At 35.1% G+C, this 18,190-nt stretch overlaps 1 protein-coding gene across 1 annotated transcript in view; it reads left to right on the top strand.

The window, feature by feature from the left end:
- CDC42SE2 (CDC42 small effector 2) overlaps positions 1-18,190 on the top strand; it is a 114,290-nt gene that overhangs the window by 62,803 nt on the left and 33,297 nt on the right. Inside the window, exon 3 of the mRNA XM_044662389.1 lies at positions 9,550-9,887. Coding sequence (XP_044518324.1) covers positions 9,834-9,887 — 54 coding nt within the window. The 5' untranslated portion in view covers positions 9,550-9,833. The remainder of the gene's footprint in view (positions 1-9,549; positions 9,888-18,190) is intronic.

Below are 18,190 nucleotides of genomic sequence, written 5' to 3'. Positions count from 1 at the left end.
AAAGAAAGAAAGAAAGAAAGAAAGAAAGAAAGAAAGAAAGAAAGAAAGAAAGAAAGAAAGAAAGAAAGAAAGAAAGAAAAAAAAAGAAAGAATTAGAACCAAGAATGGTTTTGCTTGGACCTCTAGTGTAGAGCACTCTTTCCTCTTAATGCCAAATTCCCTAATGAATCTAGTGGGTAGGGATCTTCTTTGTAAATTAAGAGCAACCAAAGTATGTACAACAACTAGAGATATTTCTTTGAAACTCCCAGAAGAATCATTTTCCCTGTATTTTTCCTAGATACAGTAGAGTCAGTGGGGGAGGGAATAACATCTATCAGATACCAGATGATATTCCAGAAGGTTTATAGGCTACAGATTCTACAGATATAGGTTTATTAAAATCAGCAACCCCATTAAAGTACTGACTAAAAGAAGTCCACCACCATGCATTCCACAGTACCTACTTAGTAAAGAGGCCATTGATTGGATCACTTCAATAATAAACTCATTATTGCAGCAAGGCATAATAATACTATGCATCTCTGAATATAGCACCCCAATTTTACCTGTTAAAAAGCCCAAGTTAGATACCAAAAGATGAATAGTCTATCAATTCATTCGAGATTTAACAGCTGTTAATGATCATGAAGTAAAATCTTACCCACTTGTACCAAGTCCTGCTACTATCATTTCATCTATCCCAAGTCATGCAAAATATTTTACTGTTGGTTGTTTTATGTTCTGCTTTTTTCTCAATACCAATACACAAAGACTCACAAAAGATATTTGCATTCACATGGCAGGGAAATCAGTATTCATGGTCCCATTTGCTACAGAGATTCTGTGAAAGTCCTTCATTGTTTCCCAAATCTTGAACAAAGATTTGAAAATTATCCAGTTCAAGGATAGTGAGCTCATTCACTTAGTAGATGATCTACTTCTAGCATCACCATCTGCAAAGGTGTGCTAGTGTGGTAGTAAACGTCTTCTGTATGAGCTCTACAAGAGGGGACACAAAATATCAAAAGCTAAACTTCAATGGTGTCTTCCTTGCATAGAGTATTTAGGGTTTGTGCTGTCTGAGGGGTCCAGAAGCATTTCCCCAAAGAGAGTGCCCCTAAGACCAAATAGCAACTCAGAGCCATCTTAGGACCCACAGATTTTTCCAGACAATGGATACCTAATTATGGTGAACTTAAGATACCACTGACTGCTTTAATGAAAGACACTGAGAAAGACCCACTGAAGCTAAAACCAGAGCATTTGCAAGCAATTGCAAAGTTAAAGGAAGCAATATTATCAGCTCCTGCTCTTGGTATCCCTAATTATTCAAAATCATTCTCTCTCTCAAGCTTTGTAGACAAAATCTTTTGAAAGAGATTGTTCCAAGATATGGTATACCACTGAGAGTAGATTCTGATAAAGGGAGCCATTTTACAGATTCACTTCTAAAACAATTTTATGAGAATCTGGGTATCATGCCAAAATTTCATGTCCCATATCACTCACAAAGTTCTGATCAGGTGGAAAGACTAAACAGAGAAATCAAAAGTATGGTTGGGAAAATATGCATAGAAACTCATTTGATGTGGCCAGAAATTTTGCCTCTAATGCTGTTCTATCTGTCCATAGACCAAGAGGATATGTGCATATCTCACCATATGAAATGTTATTTGGACATTAACCATTGCAGGCAAAAAGTTTTAAGACAGCTTATGTATCTATACTTGGAGGAGATATTACACTTGCTGAATACATCACAGGGTTACAAACAGGGTTAGAGAATTACAGGAAATGGGAATTTTAACTCAAGGGGGTCCATTAGATTACACATTCCAAACAATAAAACCTGGAGATTCAGTTTACATCAAAAACTTTAATAGAACTAGCACAACACAGCCATTATGAATAGGGCCTTTCCTTTATTGACATACCTTCAGCTGTTCGTGTAGTAGAGAAAGAATCATGGCTGCATTGCTTGTATGTGAAAAAAGTGACTAGCAGAAGAGATTACATCAGACAGCATGGCTGCTGTCAAAAAGATGCCAGAAGAAGAAATTATTCAAGGAGAAGAAGAAAATTGAGATAGAGATCAAGATCAGGACAAAGGAGAAGACAACATAGAAGATAGAGAATATGACAGTGGAAAGGATGATTGCAGTGTAACAAATACATTGCAGAAAAAATCAAGACAGAGAAGAGGAACGCAGACTGATTATGGACATGAACTGTAAGATTTTTGCGCCATTCTAAAATTATACACTTTCACTATAGTTGCAAACAAACACTACATAGTAACAGCATTAAGACAGAAGACAATAGCAGAGGAGGTGACTTTACAAATTTGGTAAGTATTCACTAAAAAATAACATACACATATAGAGCACATTTCTCACAAACTCTGCAACATCATAACCAGGTGATGAGTAGTCATGGAAATAAATAAATACAGATAAATCATCGTTGGAAGATAATAATGATTGTACACATTAAATTAACAAGATCTTATCTCATAGGAGGACTTTATGTGCTCCTAGGAGATAACATCAGGAGAACATACATATCTTTCTAAAGAAAATCTTTAAGGTTTTCTGAGATTATCTAAGGGGAGGAAGTTTATTTTCCTCCTATGACATGTAAATAGTTTGTACATAACATACATATAGGTGTAGAAATTGTACAGATCTGTATATTTCTGTAGATGTGTATATAGTTAAATTGTTACAATGTTTTGATTTTATTAATATAGCAAGTTGATTTTGTGTTTTAATGTAGTTAGTTTTGGTTTTCTGTATTAGTGATAGAATAAGGTCTTAGCATAGTTAAAAGTTTCATTTGAATTATTCAAATAGGATTTGTAAAATACAGTTTGCATGAGTTTTGCATAGTTGTTATTTTAGATAGACTTTACTCTTTTGTAAACCATAAGTTAAATTGGGTTTTGTAACTATTTTATTGTTTCAAAAGTTTGCATTTTGCATTTTGAAATTCTATAATTGTATGTTTTAACTTGCATTTGTACAAGTATCTTTTCACTGATTGTTTTTTTCACTGAAATTTTCTTTGATTTATATCTCTATTGCAGGTTGTAATATAGGGGTATTTGGGAGATGGGATTAGAAGGGATTAAATGAATTACTTTGAGGCAGTATCAAGGTTTTACACTGCGAGTGAAATGGCCTAACAAATAGCCTTGAACAGGCCAGAGCCTGCACACAGATAACAATGGTACAATGGAAGTTGTGGGAGCTACAGGAAGACCACAAAGAATAACCAAATTTCAACCAAAGATGGTTTGTTTGGGACCATTATCTGTAGAGCATGCATTTCTCTGTATGCCAGATTGCCCAATGAATCTCTTGGGAAGAGATCTTTTGTGTAAACTGAGGGCAACGACCCACTGTACTCCAACTGGAAGAATTTTATCACATCTTCCAGAACAATCTTTGAAAGCTTTTCCAAAGCTTTTCTTAGATTCAATAAGTACAGAAGGGGAATCAGGTTTAGTTTATCCAATACCTGATGACATCCCTGAGGATCTCTGGTCAAAGTCTTCTACAGATGTGATATTTTAAAAATCTGCTACTCCAGTCAGGGTGGGGACTAAAAGAGGACCAGTTTTTTGTGTACCTCAATATTCCCTTACCAAGGAAGCAATTGAGGGAATTAGACCAATAATAGAATCCCTAATCCAACAAGGGACCATAATTCCTTGTTTCTCAGAATTTAATACTTCTATTCTTCCTATTAAAAAGCTGAAGTTAGATGAGAATGGCAGACCTGCGTATCATTTTATTCAAGATTTATGGGCTGTCAATGATTATGTTATCAAAACTCATCCTGTTGTACCAAGTCCAACGGCTATAATTTCTTCCGTTCTAAGCCAGGCAAGATATTTCAGTGTGGTAGACTTATGCTAAACTTTTTTCTCTATTCCTATTCATGAGGATTCCCAAAAGATCTTTGCTTTTACTTGAGAAAAGACACAGGGGCCTGGACTTGTTTGCCTCAAGGTTTCTCAGACTCACTGAATCAATTTTCACAAATTTTAAATTGAGACCTTAAGACTATAACATTCAAGGAGAGCAAATTGGTGCATTTTGTGGACTATATTCTCCTTGTATTCCCAAATGCCAAAGTGTGTCTTAGAGATAGCAGAGTTCTTTTGTTGGGATTGTATAAGCATGGGTATAAGATCTCCAAGGCAAAATTACAGTGGGTTTTGCATAAAGTGCAATATCTAGGTTTTATTATCAGAGGGTTCAAGGAGTATCAGTCAGAAAAGAATAGCTAAAATCCAAAAACTCACTGCTCCAAAAACTAAAAAGCAGCTCAGAGCTGTTCTTGGAACCACTGGGTTCTATCGTCAATGGATACCTGGTTACAATGAGATTACAAGGTGATTTGATGAGGAACATAGAACCTGAACCTCTAAAACTTAAGCCTGAACATCTGCAAGCCTTTGCAAAGCATAAGGAACCCATTTTGTCTCCTTCAGCTTTGGGTATCCTAGTCCAGTGAGGGACAAACTTTTTAAAGAAGGGGCCAAAGGAAAGGAAATGCTCATTTGTCTGTCTGTTTCTAAGGCAACTCTTTCGAAGTTTCATTGTATTGTATCCTACTCATTTTATTTGTCAGATTAGGAATAATGTCAAGTGGCCGGATAGAACTTTTCAGGGTGCCCACATCTGGCCCATGGGCCATAGTTTGCCCATCACTGGCCTAGACTATTCAAAATCTTTCCTCATGCATCTGTTCACTGCAAACCATCATCTCTTACTATAACTTATCCTTTCCTTATAACAAGGTTAGCATAGATTAGATGTAGCAATAAGAATACGATAAGGTAAATGTAATATTAAGACTCTTTTTGGGGGGAAATTTAATAATAATAATGTTAGGTATAACTTGAGAATTATATAGACTAGCGAGCATAAGGGAGAGATTTTTTTTATCTCTTCATATACTTGAAGGGGGGAAATTATAAGGATGATATTAGAAAGTAAGTCTTGTTATATTAGTTTAGAGATAAGAAGTGGAGAAGCTGGCTTGAGAAAGAATTGGAGTTTGAAACATCTGAGACAAAGTGTCAGTTTCAAATGTTAACAGTGTATGGGGGAGGTGTAATGGTTTTTCTGTGACAGTTGGTCTCTGGGTGTGGCAGTTACACTCTTTCACTCTCAGAGTGCTGAGAGGAGGTAACATCTTCTTTTCTCTCTTTTATCTGAAGTAGAAGGAAAGGAGGGAAAACCCTGAAGGAGCTAAGTGATTCTCCTTTTCCAACTTGGGAAACTCTAGTGACTCTCTATTCCTGTTTCATAAATTGCTTTTATATCTGAGAAGACCAAAGAAAGACCTGGTCTTTGGTTTGGACTCTTGAGTCCACTAAGGCTCAGAGTCCTAACTTGGTTCTTGCTGAGGCTCAGCCAGCTGGTCTTTGTTATTTTTATAACTTCTTATAAGGGTAATGGTATTAATTTTATTGTAGAATAGGGAAAATTTGGGTTAGTCAGATCAGGAAGGATCAGTGTTGTGGAAACAGGAGAAATGGTTCCTTGCAGAACCAGGGAGTTTTATTTGGGTGGAGTTAGAATCCCTTAGAGTTAGAAATCCTTTTTTTTATCCTTATATTCTCAATAAATAGTTTATTTTTATATAACAAGAATCTCCTTAGTGTCCTTGAGCCTGGCCCTGAAGGGAAGTTCATTTATGAGCTTCACTTCAATTATATAAACTGAAGATACTTTATAAGCACAACAAGCAGAGTATCTAAATCTGTTTATAATCAATAATCATTCATTTACATTTATTTTTATGTATGGAAATAATCATAAAGGCTAATACTATTATAATCAAAAAAGAAGTTTAGGGGCTTCACATTCACAATATATATGTATATGTATGTAGATTTGTGGGTGTTACGTTTACATACCAAACCTAAGAAATTTATTGAAAAGATTTTTTCCTGTTTGACCATTTCTCTTCTAAATGCATTAATTTTTGTTGTAGAGAAATGCTTAGTTTTATTAAATCATGTTATATTGTTGCAATTTCTTCTATTCTTTGGTTAAGAATACATCTTCCACCTTTAGCTATGAAAGGAATGTGATCTGTTTTTGCCTAATTTTAAAAATTTTATTTTATTTTAAGATTATTTGAATTTATTATTATGTGTGGTGGGAGACATTGATCTAAGCCAGTGATTCCTAAAGTGGGTGCCACCACCCCCTGGTGAGTGTTGCAGCAATCCAGGGGGGCGGTGATGGCCACAGGTGCATTTATCTTTCCTAGTAATTGCTACTAAAATTTTTAAAAAATAATTTCCAGGGGCGCTAAGTAATATTTTTTCTGGAAAGGGGGTGGTAGGCCAAAAAATTTTGGGAACCACTGGTCTAAGTCTTTAAAAGCTCAAAGGATAAGAGTGATGGTGATAGAAGGATAGCTTGGAAATAGCAGTGGGGAGCAAGTAGTATTACAACACACCCACTTCAACAAGTGAGTTGAGAGGAATGAGTATAATTGCAATCTGTGATAGAAAGAATTGCAAGGAAGGCTGTATCAATAGAAGTGATCAAGGACTCACCCAGGGCCAAAAGATGAAAGGAGTGAGAAAGTAAAAAGTTTTAAGATGAAAGCAAACTTATTTTAGCTGTAGAAGAAGCATAGATCATAATCTAGGTGAACTAAACTACAAGGATAATTATGGGAGTATGAACCAGAAAATGAGAGTCTAATGTAAACAGGCTAAATTATAGTGAGATATGTTTTGCAAAAAATTATAACAGAAAACAGCTAAGAATTTCTGTAAGTAACTTGAAACAGCAAAGCAAAAATTCTAGGAGAATTCTCTCCCTTCAGAAATGAGACAACTGCATGAGACATGATCATTTGGGAGACTCATCAAGATTGATGTGCTAATTATATGGGCATTGGGAATGGGTTTCTAGGAAGGAGATTTAATATTCATTCACCTTTCCTTTCCTTCTTTCTCCAAGCACCACCATCTACTTTCCAACAAGGACTGCCCCCAATGAAGTTTTTTTGTCTATGTATTGTCACAATGGGTCTCAAAGACCAAGGTGTGAATTGTTATATGATTAAAGCCTGATGATTTGGGGGGGGGGTATCCTCTATCAGATTAGTTCTGTTATTAAAGTAGAATATTCTATATCTTTCAGCCCTATTACCACCTATTGGTATTATAGCATCAGAACAAACAAAAATACTAGCCTAAACTACACGTGAGTCCATAAAAAAGGCCTGTTCTATCAAGGAATATATGGGGTATTGAAAGAGTACTAGCATTTCTGGTGTGAGAGCTTGCTGAAAACCCTTTTCAGGACTGCTAATACATCTTTCACTCAACTTTCATTTGTAACTCTAAGAAACTGTAACATGTGCAGTGGCTATACCTCAGTAAAACTGTCTTAGTAGATAGGTTAAACTAGGATGGTAACTGATAGGCTTCAAGACCACATTGATAAATTGGGGCGATGTCTACCTCAAGCATGTGAAGACTTCTCCCGGCAGAATGGGTAGAGAGGAACAACAGTTCCACCAAACTCTTCCAATAGCCATCAAGGTGACAGAATCTATAGATAAGAAGAAAGTTCCTATTTACACCAGAATGTTTATAGCAGCACTCTGTGATGGCAAAATACTGGAAACAGTAAAGAGGCTTAATTTGGTGGATGACTAAACAAGTTGTGGTCCATGAATGTAATGTAACGTAATGTAATGTAATGTAATGAAACATGGAAAGATCTACCTGAAATAATATATAGTGAAGCAAAGCTAAAAAAAAAAGAGTATACACAGTCACTATAATCATGTAAATGGAAAGAACAAAATACCAAACAATCAAAAGTGGATATATCAAAAAGATCACAGTTATCAAATAAAAAGGAATGAGAGGACACTCCCTATGCTATTCCTTATGGAGGTGGGATATATACAGGTGTTACACATTCCAGATGCTTTCATACTTTTTTAATGTATTGATCAATTCTGATTTTGTTTTCCTTTTTGGGGAGGAGCAGCAGGGTCTTTTTAAAAAAAGTGCTATTGTTACATGAAATCCTGGAAAGGAGAGCTAAAGGGAGAGATATACTGTTGATAAGTATGATGAAGTAAGTATAATGAGAAAGCCAAAGACATCAATAAAAACTCATTTAGAAAACCAAAAGTATATTCATTTTCAACCCTTGTCCTCTGTTTATTGAATATTTATATTTGTTAATATTTGTTAAGTTCATAAAACAGTTACATTTTTAAAAGCCAATAAAAAAAATTAAGTATGGAAGAAGAAAAGGAGGCTTGGGACAGAGCCTCAGTGACACACTTCAGTGAAGATATGACAAAGAAGATGAAAAGGAGTAGTCCAATACTGACTAGTACAGTGCCCGTCACATAGTTTACATTTCATTAAAATTTGTTGTTCGGTTGATTGAAGGATTGAGGGGCTTTTCCAGATTGACAAGAGCCAGTATGGGCTAGAGAGTCAATTTGAATTCAGAATTTCGTTACTCTAGGGCGAGCATTCCATCCATCATGCTACACTGTCTCTCATTTACTTGATTTATTTTGTCAAAGTTAGGTTTTATCCTCATTTGAATGGTTGCAATCATTATATTTTTTTTATCAGATTGAAAGTAAAAACCAAATTGGGAAATAGTATTCCTTAGATGGCCACCAATGGTCATAATTACTTTCTTCTTAAGAAAAAATAAAAATGTTTTTCTCTCTTTTAATTATATTTATTTCTAATCTCACAGGCCCTAGGCTTCAAGGAACTCTGGAAAGACAATGTCTGAACACTGTATAATGTAGTTTGTCATACAAACTTAGCAGCATTAAGTTAGATTAGATAAATCTTAATTATAGTATGCAAATAATGGTTAGCATATCATATGATTGTCATTTTTAGAAATAATTAGGATTCTTAATCTTTTGAGCCATTAATTAGTGGAAACAATTTGTTTTTTTAGCTTCTATGTAAACAAGTTTCAAAGAGATATAAAGAAACTAGGAAAATATTTATTTTAATTTGATATGTTGCCATTGTCTACTGCTTTCCTATACTTTTTATCATTATCCTCCTCAATAAAAACTACCACACAGTATAATAACGACTTTTATTATTTTATAGGGCATAAAAAATCCCATAACTTTAGTTAAAATTAATCATTTAAAGTATCAGCAAGAAAAAGCAATAAAAATCACCAAAAAAGTATCATTAAAAGTTTATAAACTGTGTGATGTGACCAAGATGCAACAGGGAAGAAGAGATTCTTCCATATCTCCATCAAAGTAAGTTTTATCACATTTGGGTTTTGAAATTCTGTCAGATAGCTATAGCTCACTTTCAAATGGTGCCGGATAGGAACAGACCCATGCTAAATGTTTCAAGGACATATGATTATAGAAAAAGACCTTGTGGTATTTATTACTTTATTTTACAGATAAGGCTTTTATGTGAGTTGCCAAACTTTATCACTCTTTTGAAAACTATTTAATCATATGCTTTGATCCTAAGTTTTATTTAACTTTTTTCTTCTTTCTTTTTAGGAAATAATTTATATCCCTGGAACAAAACATCTCTTTTTTTAAAATACTTTGCTGGTGATCCAGAAATAAGATTCTTTGGAAACAGAAGCAGAGACAGAAAAAAACCTTTAACTTTCTTTATCCAAATGCCTGCATGAGAAACCTGAGTTATAGGAAAAGAAAAAAAAGTCATCTTTTCAGGATAAGATTATACATTTATTGGGCTGAGAACAATTCTTTGTGAAGTTTCTGGAGCTGACTTGAAAACTTCAGTGATAACTTTCTTTGCACTTTGGATCGTAAGCATGAGTGAGTTCTGGTTGTGTTTCAATTGCTGTATTGCAGAGCAGCCTCAGCCTGTAAGTATGAAGCAATATTAATATATATTTGATTAATAGAGTATTGGGGATTGAATCTGAAGGAGATTTAAATTCCAAGTCCAAGAGAATCCCAAGTTTGCAGGACATCTTTGAGGGGTCCTATCGAGAGGAATCTGTGACTCTTTTTTGGTTGTCTAATGGTGAAGGTAGCACTGAAATGACCCTTCCTTTTATCTGCTTCTTGCTCCCTGAATTTTTTAGAGAACCATTGCTTTAACGAGAAGATTCTAATTGTAGAATTCCTATCGATTTTTGGTCATGTCTCTTTAAAATTAAATAATCACAAAGTAGTTTCTTTGATGATCATTGTTGAGGTTTTAGGAACATTTGATGTAAGGAGAGGATAGTGAAAATGATTGAAAATTTAAGAAATGCTGAACTACTTTTAAGATTTAAGTATAGAATTTTTTGTAATCAAAACAACTCTGTGGCAATAATTTTGTTTTTCTGTAGATTAGGATTTTTTCTTTCAATATTTTTAAATGTTTTATTGTGTTTTTTTACTTTGAGCTTAACAACAAGCAAATAAAACTTTTCCATCTACAAACAAGTGGATTATAAAAAAAGTAATTTTCCTAATGTGTAACTTGTTTCTTTCTTAGATAACTTTTTGTTATTTAATAATTGACAAACAACAAATAATATAAAAACTTATCTTTGTGAAAAACAAAAAGAGCAAATATTGAATCTCTGTTATGAATAGCCTGGCTAAAAAAAAATCTATAACAAATTCAATACATTACTTTTATATTTATCCTGCTTGTCTCTGTCTCCTTTTAAACCTGCTTTTATGATCTTATTTGTTTTTTAAATACTGTGATGACCTTCTTTTCATTTCTTTTTTCTATTTTTTTTGACATTGCTATTACTTACCTTCTTCATATCATCTAAATCCTCTTTCAAATTAAAAAATAACAATGAAAGTCACCTCCCCTAGTAAGCAAAACAAATCCATCATTAGCAGCCTCTGAAAGTGGAATATCTCATTTAGCATCTTTTATCCATCATCTCTCTGGCAAGAGATGGGTAGCATGCTTCATGATTGGGCCTCTGGAGTTATAGTCAGTTATTGATATTTCCTCACTTAGTGACCTCAGGCACTCCCTTGGGCTTAATTATCAACTCTGTGCAAATAGCTCTGTGATCTATATATCACCCCTATTCTCTTTCCTGATCTCCAGTTCCATATCACCTACTACTTAATAAATTGGTTATAGTTACACCATAGGCATTGATAACTCAGTATGTCCTGACTAAATTCGTTATCTTTCACATAAATCATCTACCCTCTGAACTTCCCTTTTTCTGTAAAGAGTACCTTCATTCTTCCAATACTAAGATTTGAATTCTTGACGTCATCCTCAACTTTCCATTCTCCTTTATCCCACATATCTATTTAGCTGACTAATCTTATTGTTCATAACTTTACAATATCTCTTGGTTTGGTCCTTCTTTTGTTTACCTTTGTCAGAGGTTTTTGTTATAAAAATTTTTTCTCAATTTGTAGCTTCCTTTCTAATTTTGGTTGCACTGGTTTTGTTTGTACAAACCCTTTTTAATTTAATATAATCAAAATTATTCATTTTACATTTTGTAATATTCTCTATCTCTTACTTGGTCTTAAATTCTTTTTCTTTCTCATAGATCTGACAGGTATACTATTCTATGTTCACCTAATTTACTTATAGTTTCCTTCTTTATATTTAAGTCATTTACCCATTCTGAATTTATCCTTTATATAAAATGTGAGATATTGATCTAAACCTAGTCTCTCCCATACCATTTTCAAATTTTCCCAGCAGTTTTTGTCAAATAGTGGGTCCTTGTTTCAAAAGCTGGGATCTGAGGCAGCTGGGTAGCTCAGTGGATTGAGAGCCAGGCCTAGAGACGGGAGGTCCTAGGTTCAAATCTGGTCTCAGACACTTCCCAGCTGTGTGACCTTGGGCAAGTCACTTGACCCCCATTGCCTACCCTTACCACTCTTCTGCCTTGGAGCCAATACACAGTATTGACTCCAAGATGGAAGGTAAAGGTTTAAAAAAAAAAAAAGCTGGGATCTTTTGGTTTATCGAACACTATCTTGCTGAGGTCATTTACCCCTAGCCTATTCCACTGATCCACCCTTCAGTCTCTTAGCCAGTACCATATTGTTTTGATGACCCCTGCTTTGTAGTACAGTTTAAGATCTAGTACTGCTAGACCCCCATCCTTCACATTTTTCTTCATTAGTTCCTTTGATATTCTTGATCTTTTGTTCTTCCATTCTTCCAGATGAATTTTGATATTATTTTTTATAATTCTATAAAAAAAGTTTTTTGGTAGTTTGATAAGTAAGACACTGAATAAGTAGATTAATTTGGATAGGATTGTCATTTTTATTATATTAATTCGTCCTACACAGCAGCAATGAATGTTTTTGCAATTATTTAGATCTAGTTTTAATTGTGTGAAAAGTGTTTTGTAGTTGTGTTCATATACTTCCTGAGTTTGTTTTGGTAAGGACACTAAAAGTTTCAAAGATTCTAGGAAGAAGAAATCACAGAGACCTGGAACATACACATAAATCATCAGGAAAAAAGCAATAATTACAGAAGGAATTATGCCATTCTGACCAAGTAAACAAGTTCAGATATCTATGAATAAAATCTGCAGAATGAAGTAAAATGATCCAACATTTGATGGCACAGAAGGTCCTGTAGAAGTTTAGGATAACATGGAAAGACAATATGCTCTTCTTGAGTTTTTTTTATTTTTTAAACATTTATTAATATTTATTTTTTTAGAAAAGTTAACATGGTTACATAATTCATGCTCTTACTTTCCCCTTCACCCCCCAAGCTATCCCCACCCATGGCTGATGCGTATTTCCACTGGTTTTAACATGTGTCATTGAACAAGACCTATTTCCAAATTGTTGATAGTTGCATTGGGGTGGTCATTTCCAGTCTACACCCCCAATCATGTCTGCCTCAACCCATGTGTTCAAACAGTTATTTTTCTTCTGTTTCCACTCCTGTAGTTCTTCCTCTGAATGTGGATAGTGTTCTTTTCCATAAGTCCCTCAGAATTGTCCTGGGTCATTGCATTGCTGTTAGTACAGAAGTCCATTACATTCTATTTTATCACAGTATATCAGTCTCTGTGTACAATGTTCTTCTGGCTCTGCTCCTTTCTCTCTGCATCAGTTCCTGGAGGTCTTTCCAGTTCATCTGGAATTCCTCCAGTTTATTATTCCTTTGAGCCCAATAGTATTCCATCACCAGGATATACCACAATTTTTTCAGCCATTCCCCAGTTGAAGGACATAACCTCTCTTCTTGAGTTTTTAAAAGAGAAATAAGAACAGAATTTAACATAAGAATCTCAAAGAGAGTATGCATATAGACAACTTAAGGATCCCAGAAGAACACAACAATACAAAAAAAACCTTAAAATTATCACGAAGGAAGTAATAAAAGAGGACTGCTCAAAACTTCTGATGTAGAAGAATATGAAATACCAATAGAAAATATTCACAAATTGCCTCCAGTAAAAAACCCAAGATTGCAAATGCCAAATCAAACAATGGTTAAATTTAACAGTTCAATTCAGACACCACAAAATCTGCAATACATCAGGAGAAAGACTTTGAAATACAAAGGAAAGAAAATTGAATAACATAAGACTATTTAATAACACATACTAGAAAAAGAGGAGGGAATGAAATTATGTGTTCCAAAGAGCACTGAAGCTTGGGATCCAACCTAGAGTCACCTATCCTACAAATTCTAACCTAACCATACAGGACAAAAAAGATGGATGCTCAATAATGAAGTTTGAAACCTTTTTGGAAGGAAAAAAACCCCTGAGCTGGAGAAATTATTTGCATTCTTGAATACCTCAAACAACAGAAATGCAGAAACAGTGAATGAATTCAGGCAGCAATAGCAATAGCATCAGCAAAATATTACAAAATAACATCAGTGAGAGACTTTTTTCTAAATGTACACAAAGAGGAGTGAAGGTGGAAATCTGGGAGAAGCATCAGTGAAGAGGTAGACAGAGAATGTCATGAATAGAACCTAGTGAAACTAGCCTAAAGGTGAATGCTTCTTCTATGGAACTATATTACCATTTGGGAGGAAACATGAAAGGGCAGGAAGGGTATGGATCAGTAGGGAAGACTGGGAAGTAAACCTGCAATGATTGGTATTGTTCTGAGATTGAAGTACAATAGAAAAGAGGAATCCACTGGTTAAGCCATTCCTGGTAGTGGCAGAAAATGCCTAGAGGACAAAGCCTAGAATGGATACCTTGGGAGCTTTGATGTATAAAGACTATAGAGAAAAAAGAGAACAGATCATTCTGAGGGCCATGGATGAGTGTTTAAAGTAAACGTAAAGAAAAGATAGAAAATGAAAGGTGAAAGAAAACTTTTCAAAAGTGTTGCAAAATCTTTTTATGAAGAAGAAGAGAAGAGGAAAGGGGAATATATTTGGCTTATTGAGGGGAAAAGGAGGGCAAAAAATATTAGCAAGATAAAAGCAGGAGAATAGAACTGATCAACACAACCCTCTAAATGGAAAGGTTTACAAAGGAGAAGATGGAATCAGTGTTGAAGGGAAGAAAACCAGTGGGAACAGAGTCACCTTAAAAAAAAGTTAAAAGTAAATAACTGAAGGAGCATAATATTTTGTTTACAGCAGATGAGAAGAAAAATTATGAGTGGGAAAAAAAGCCGTTAGAGACAGAGCAAAATATAAACCTAATTCACAACTTTAAATGTGAATAGATTAATTTTAATAGACTAATTAAATAAAACCAAAAAAGTGATAGAGTGGGTAAAAATATAAAACCCTACAATCTATTGCTTATAAGAAACACATCTGGGGGCAGCTAGGTGGCTCAGTGCATTGAGAGCCAGCCTTAGAGACGGGAGGTCCTAGGTTAAAATCTGGCCTCAGACACTACCTAGCTGTGTGATCCTGGGCAAGTCACTTAACCCCCATTACTTCTCTTCTGCCTTAGAACCAAAACACAGTATTGATTCTAAAATCAAAGATAAGGGTTTAAAAATAAATGAATAAATAAATAAAATAAAACTAGAAATTGATTCAGGGACGACAAAAATTGTCAAAAAACAAATGTAAATATAAAATCTTAAATAATAAGTGCACTAATGAATAAAAATAATTTAAAGCTATGTAGAAGAAAATTGTAATGATGAAACAACTGGAAACAGAAAAACCCCATAGAAATGATTAATAAAACTAAAAACTGACTTTTTGAAAAGATTAATAAAATTTATATACCTTTAGATAATTTTATTAAAAAGTAGAGAACAGAAAACTAAATCAATAAAATAGCAAATGAGCAAGGTGATATCACAGCAAAATAAAAAGAATCAGAACATGCTATGTTGTTATATGCTAACAAAACTGAGAACACAAAAGAAATAGAGGAATACCTTAAAATATATATAAAATATCTGATCTATCAGACAATAAGACAAATATCTTAAATAACTCACTCTCAGAAAAACAAATAAATTTAGCTGTTGAGCATCTACCAGTGATAGAAACCCTGGTGAGAAATGGTAGGAAAAACCCTGGACTTGTTTGATTCATAGGAAAATTCTGTCAAAATTTTTATAACAGTACTCATTCTTCACAAATTATTCTCAAAAATTGAAAAAGAGCTTTACCAAAATCCTTTTATGAGATAAATACACAGGTATACTTTGGTTATATTGCAAGTTCAGTTGCAGGCTACCATTCATTTGCTTTTTAGCAAATTTTTGCAATAAATTGGGTCACAATTTTTTTAGTTTTCCAAATGCATATAAAAATTATGTTTATACTATAGTCTGCTTAGTGTGCAAAGTACTATGTCTAAAAAAACACAGTACATGCCTTAATTAAAAAACACCTAATATTCATAGCCGTACTCTTTGTGGTGGCAAAAAAACTGGAAAATGAGGAGGTGTCCATCATTAAGGGAATGGCTGAATAAATTGTGGTATCTGATGGTGAAGGAATACTATTGTGCTCAAAGGAATAAAGAACTGGAGGAATTCCATGTGAACTGGAATGACCTCCAGGAATTGATGCAGAGTGAAAGGAACAGAACCAGGAGAACACTGTGTGCAGAAGCTGATACACTATGATACAATCAAATGTAATGGACTTCTCCACTAGCAATTCTGAGGGATTTAAGAGAAAGAACATTTTCCACATCCAGATAAAAAACTGTGGGAGTAGAAATGCAGAAATGCAGAAGGGAAAACATATGATTGATCACATGGTTCGACGGGGATATGATTGGGGATGTTAGCTTTAAATGATCACTCTGTTGCAAATATTAATGATATGGAAATAGGTTCTGAACAACGATACATGTAAAACCCAGTGGAATTGCTCATCAGCTCCTGGAGGGGGAAGGGAGGAAGGAGGGAAAGAACATGAATTATGTAACCATGGAAAAATATTCTAAAATAATTTTATTTGATTAATTAAAAAATTACAAAAGATACCTAATTGCTTTACAAAATGCTAATCGTAACCTGAGCCTTTAGTGAATCAATCTTTTTGCTGGTGGAGGGTCTTCCTATGATGTTGATGACTGCTAAATGATCAGGATAGTTTTGCTAAAAATTGCTAAAAGGATTGCTAAAAATTGGAGTGACTGGTAATTTCTTAAAATAAGAGAAGAAAGTTTGCTGCATTGAGAGAGTCTTTCTTTCACTTGAATACTTAGAAGCCACTGCAGGGTTTTTTTAATTAGTCTAAATTCATTATTGTTGTGTTTCATTAATTAGGGATGCCTCAGGAGAGAGAAAGAGACAGGGAAACAAGCAGGTGAGTAGAGTAGCCAGAAAGAACATACATAAATTTATTGATTAAGTTCACTATCTTATATAGGTACAGGTGACACCCCAAAACAATTATAATAGTAACATCAAAGATACTTATCACAAATCATCATAACAGATATAATAATAATGAAAAAGTCTGAAGTATTGTGAGAATCACCAAAATGTGACACAGCTACAAAAAAGGCCACTGATAGACTTACTTAGCACTTTCAATTTCTAAAAATTACAATATCTGTGAAGTGCAATAAAATGAAGCAAAATAAAATGATTTATTAGTACTAAATACCTAAACCATGAAAAGCTAAGATTCCAAAAGAAAACAACTGACTAATATAATCAATTAATGGCGACTTTAAAATTATAATTAAAATCCATTCAAAAAGACTACAGCAGGGGACTTCCGGGTTAAGATGGCGGCAGAGTAAGAAGCAGTTCTAAACCTCTCCTGACCGAAACACACAAAACTCCTCGAGGGGACATAAAAACAAGTCCAGACGAACGGAGGAACCCCACAACAGGGCACAGCGTGGAAGGTACGTGGAATCGAGACATTTCCAAGCTAAAAAGGGCTCTCACTCAAGCGCGAGCTGAGCAACCGCCCCACCCCCACCCCCTCCACACTCACCTATAGCTCTGAACCCAGCTAAAAAGAAATAGAGCAAGTTTGGGGCACCCATCGAGTCATCAGCAGCTCCGGGACCTGTTCCTGAGAGCAGCAAGACTTAGGACCCCATTAAGTCAAGAACGCACGCGAAATCTGAGCGCGCGCGCGCGGGAGCGGACGCTGGGAGCGGAGCGCCGGCTGAGCAGAGGCGTGGGTGCTGGCTGAGCAGAGGCTTGGGTGCCGGCTGAGCAGAGGCGTGGGTGCCGGCTGAGCAGAGGCGTGGGTGGAGGCAAACACAACCAGGAACTAAAGCCTAAGTGGGGAACCAGTGCAGACGGGTATACGACTGTGGAAGTAGCTCCCTGAGACTTGTAAAGAAACCTCCTGCAGAGGTTCAAGCAAGGGAATCCACCAGGGGGCTTGACCTTGGAAAAAACTAGAACTCAGTCCTCAGGAGCCAATAGATCTCAGACAGACACTGAGAGCGAGGATAAACCTGAGAAGCTGCTGGGCTAATGATGGCTAACCAGTTACAGGAAATTCAGAAGAGAAAGAATAATAACAAAAAAAAGAAGTCTTTAACACTCGACAGCTTCTACACAGAGAAAATCCAGACAACCGAGCAAACAGAGGAGGAGAACAAACAACCATCCAGACCCTCCCCAAATAAGGAAAACTCCTCACAAGCTATGGAAGAGTTCAAATCTGAGATTTTGAGGAAAATGGAAGAGATCTGGCAAGAAAATAACAGCTTAAAAGGTAGAATCTTGCAACTGGAAAGCGAGGCTCAGAAACCAAATGAACTGATAAGCAAATTGAACACAA

Source organism: Gracilinanus agilis, chromosome 1 (assembly GCF_016433145.1).
Source record: "Gracilinanus agilis isolate LMUSP501 chromosome 1, AgileGrace, whole genome shotgun sequence".
NCBI classification, from domain to species: Eukaryota; Metazoa; Chordata; class Mammalia; order Didelphimorphia; family Didelphidae; genus Gracilinanus; species Gracilinanus agilis.
This window is presented reverse-complemented; position numbering and strand designations above follow the sequence as displayed.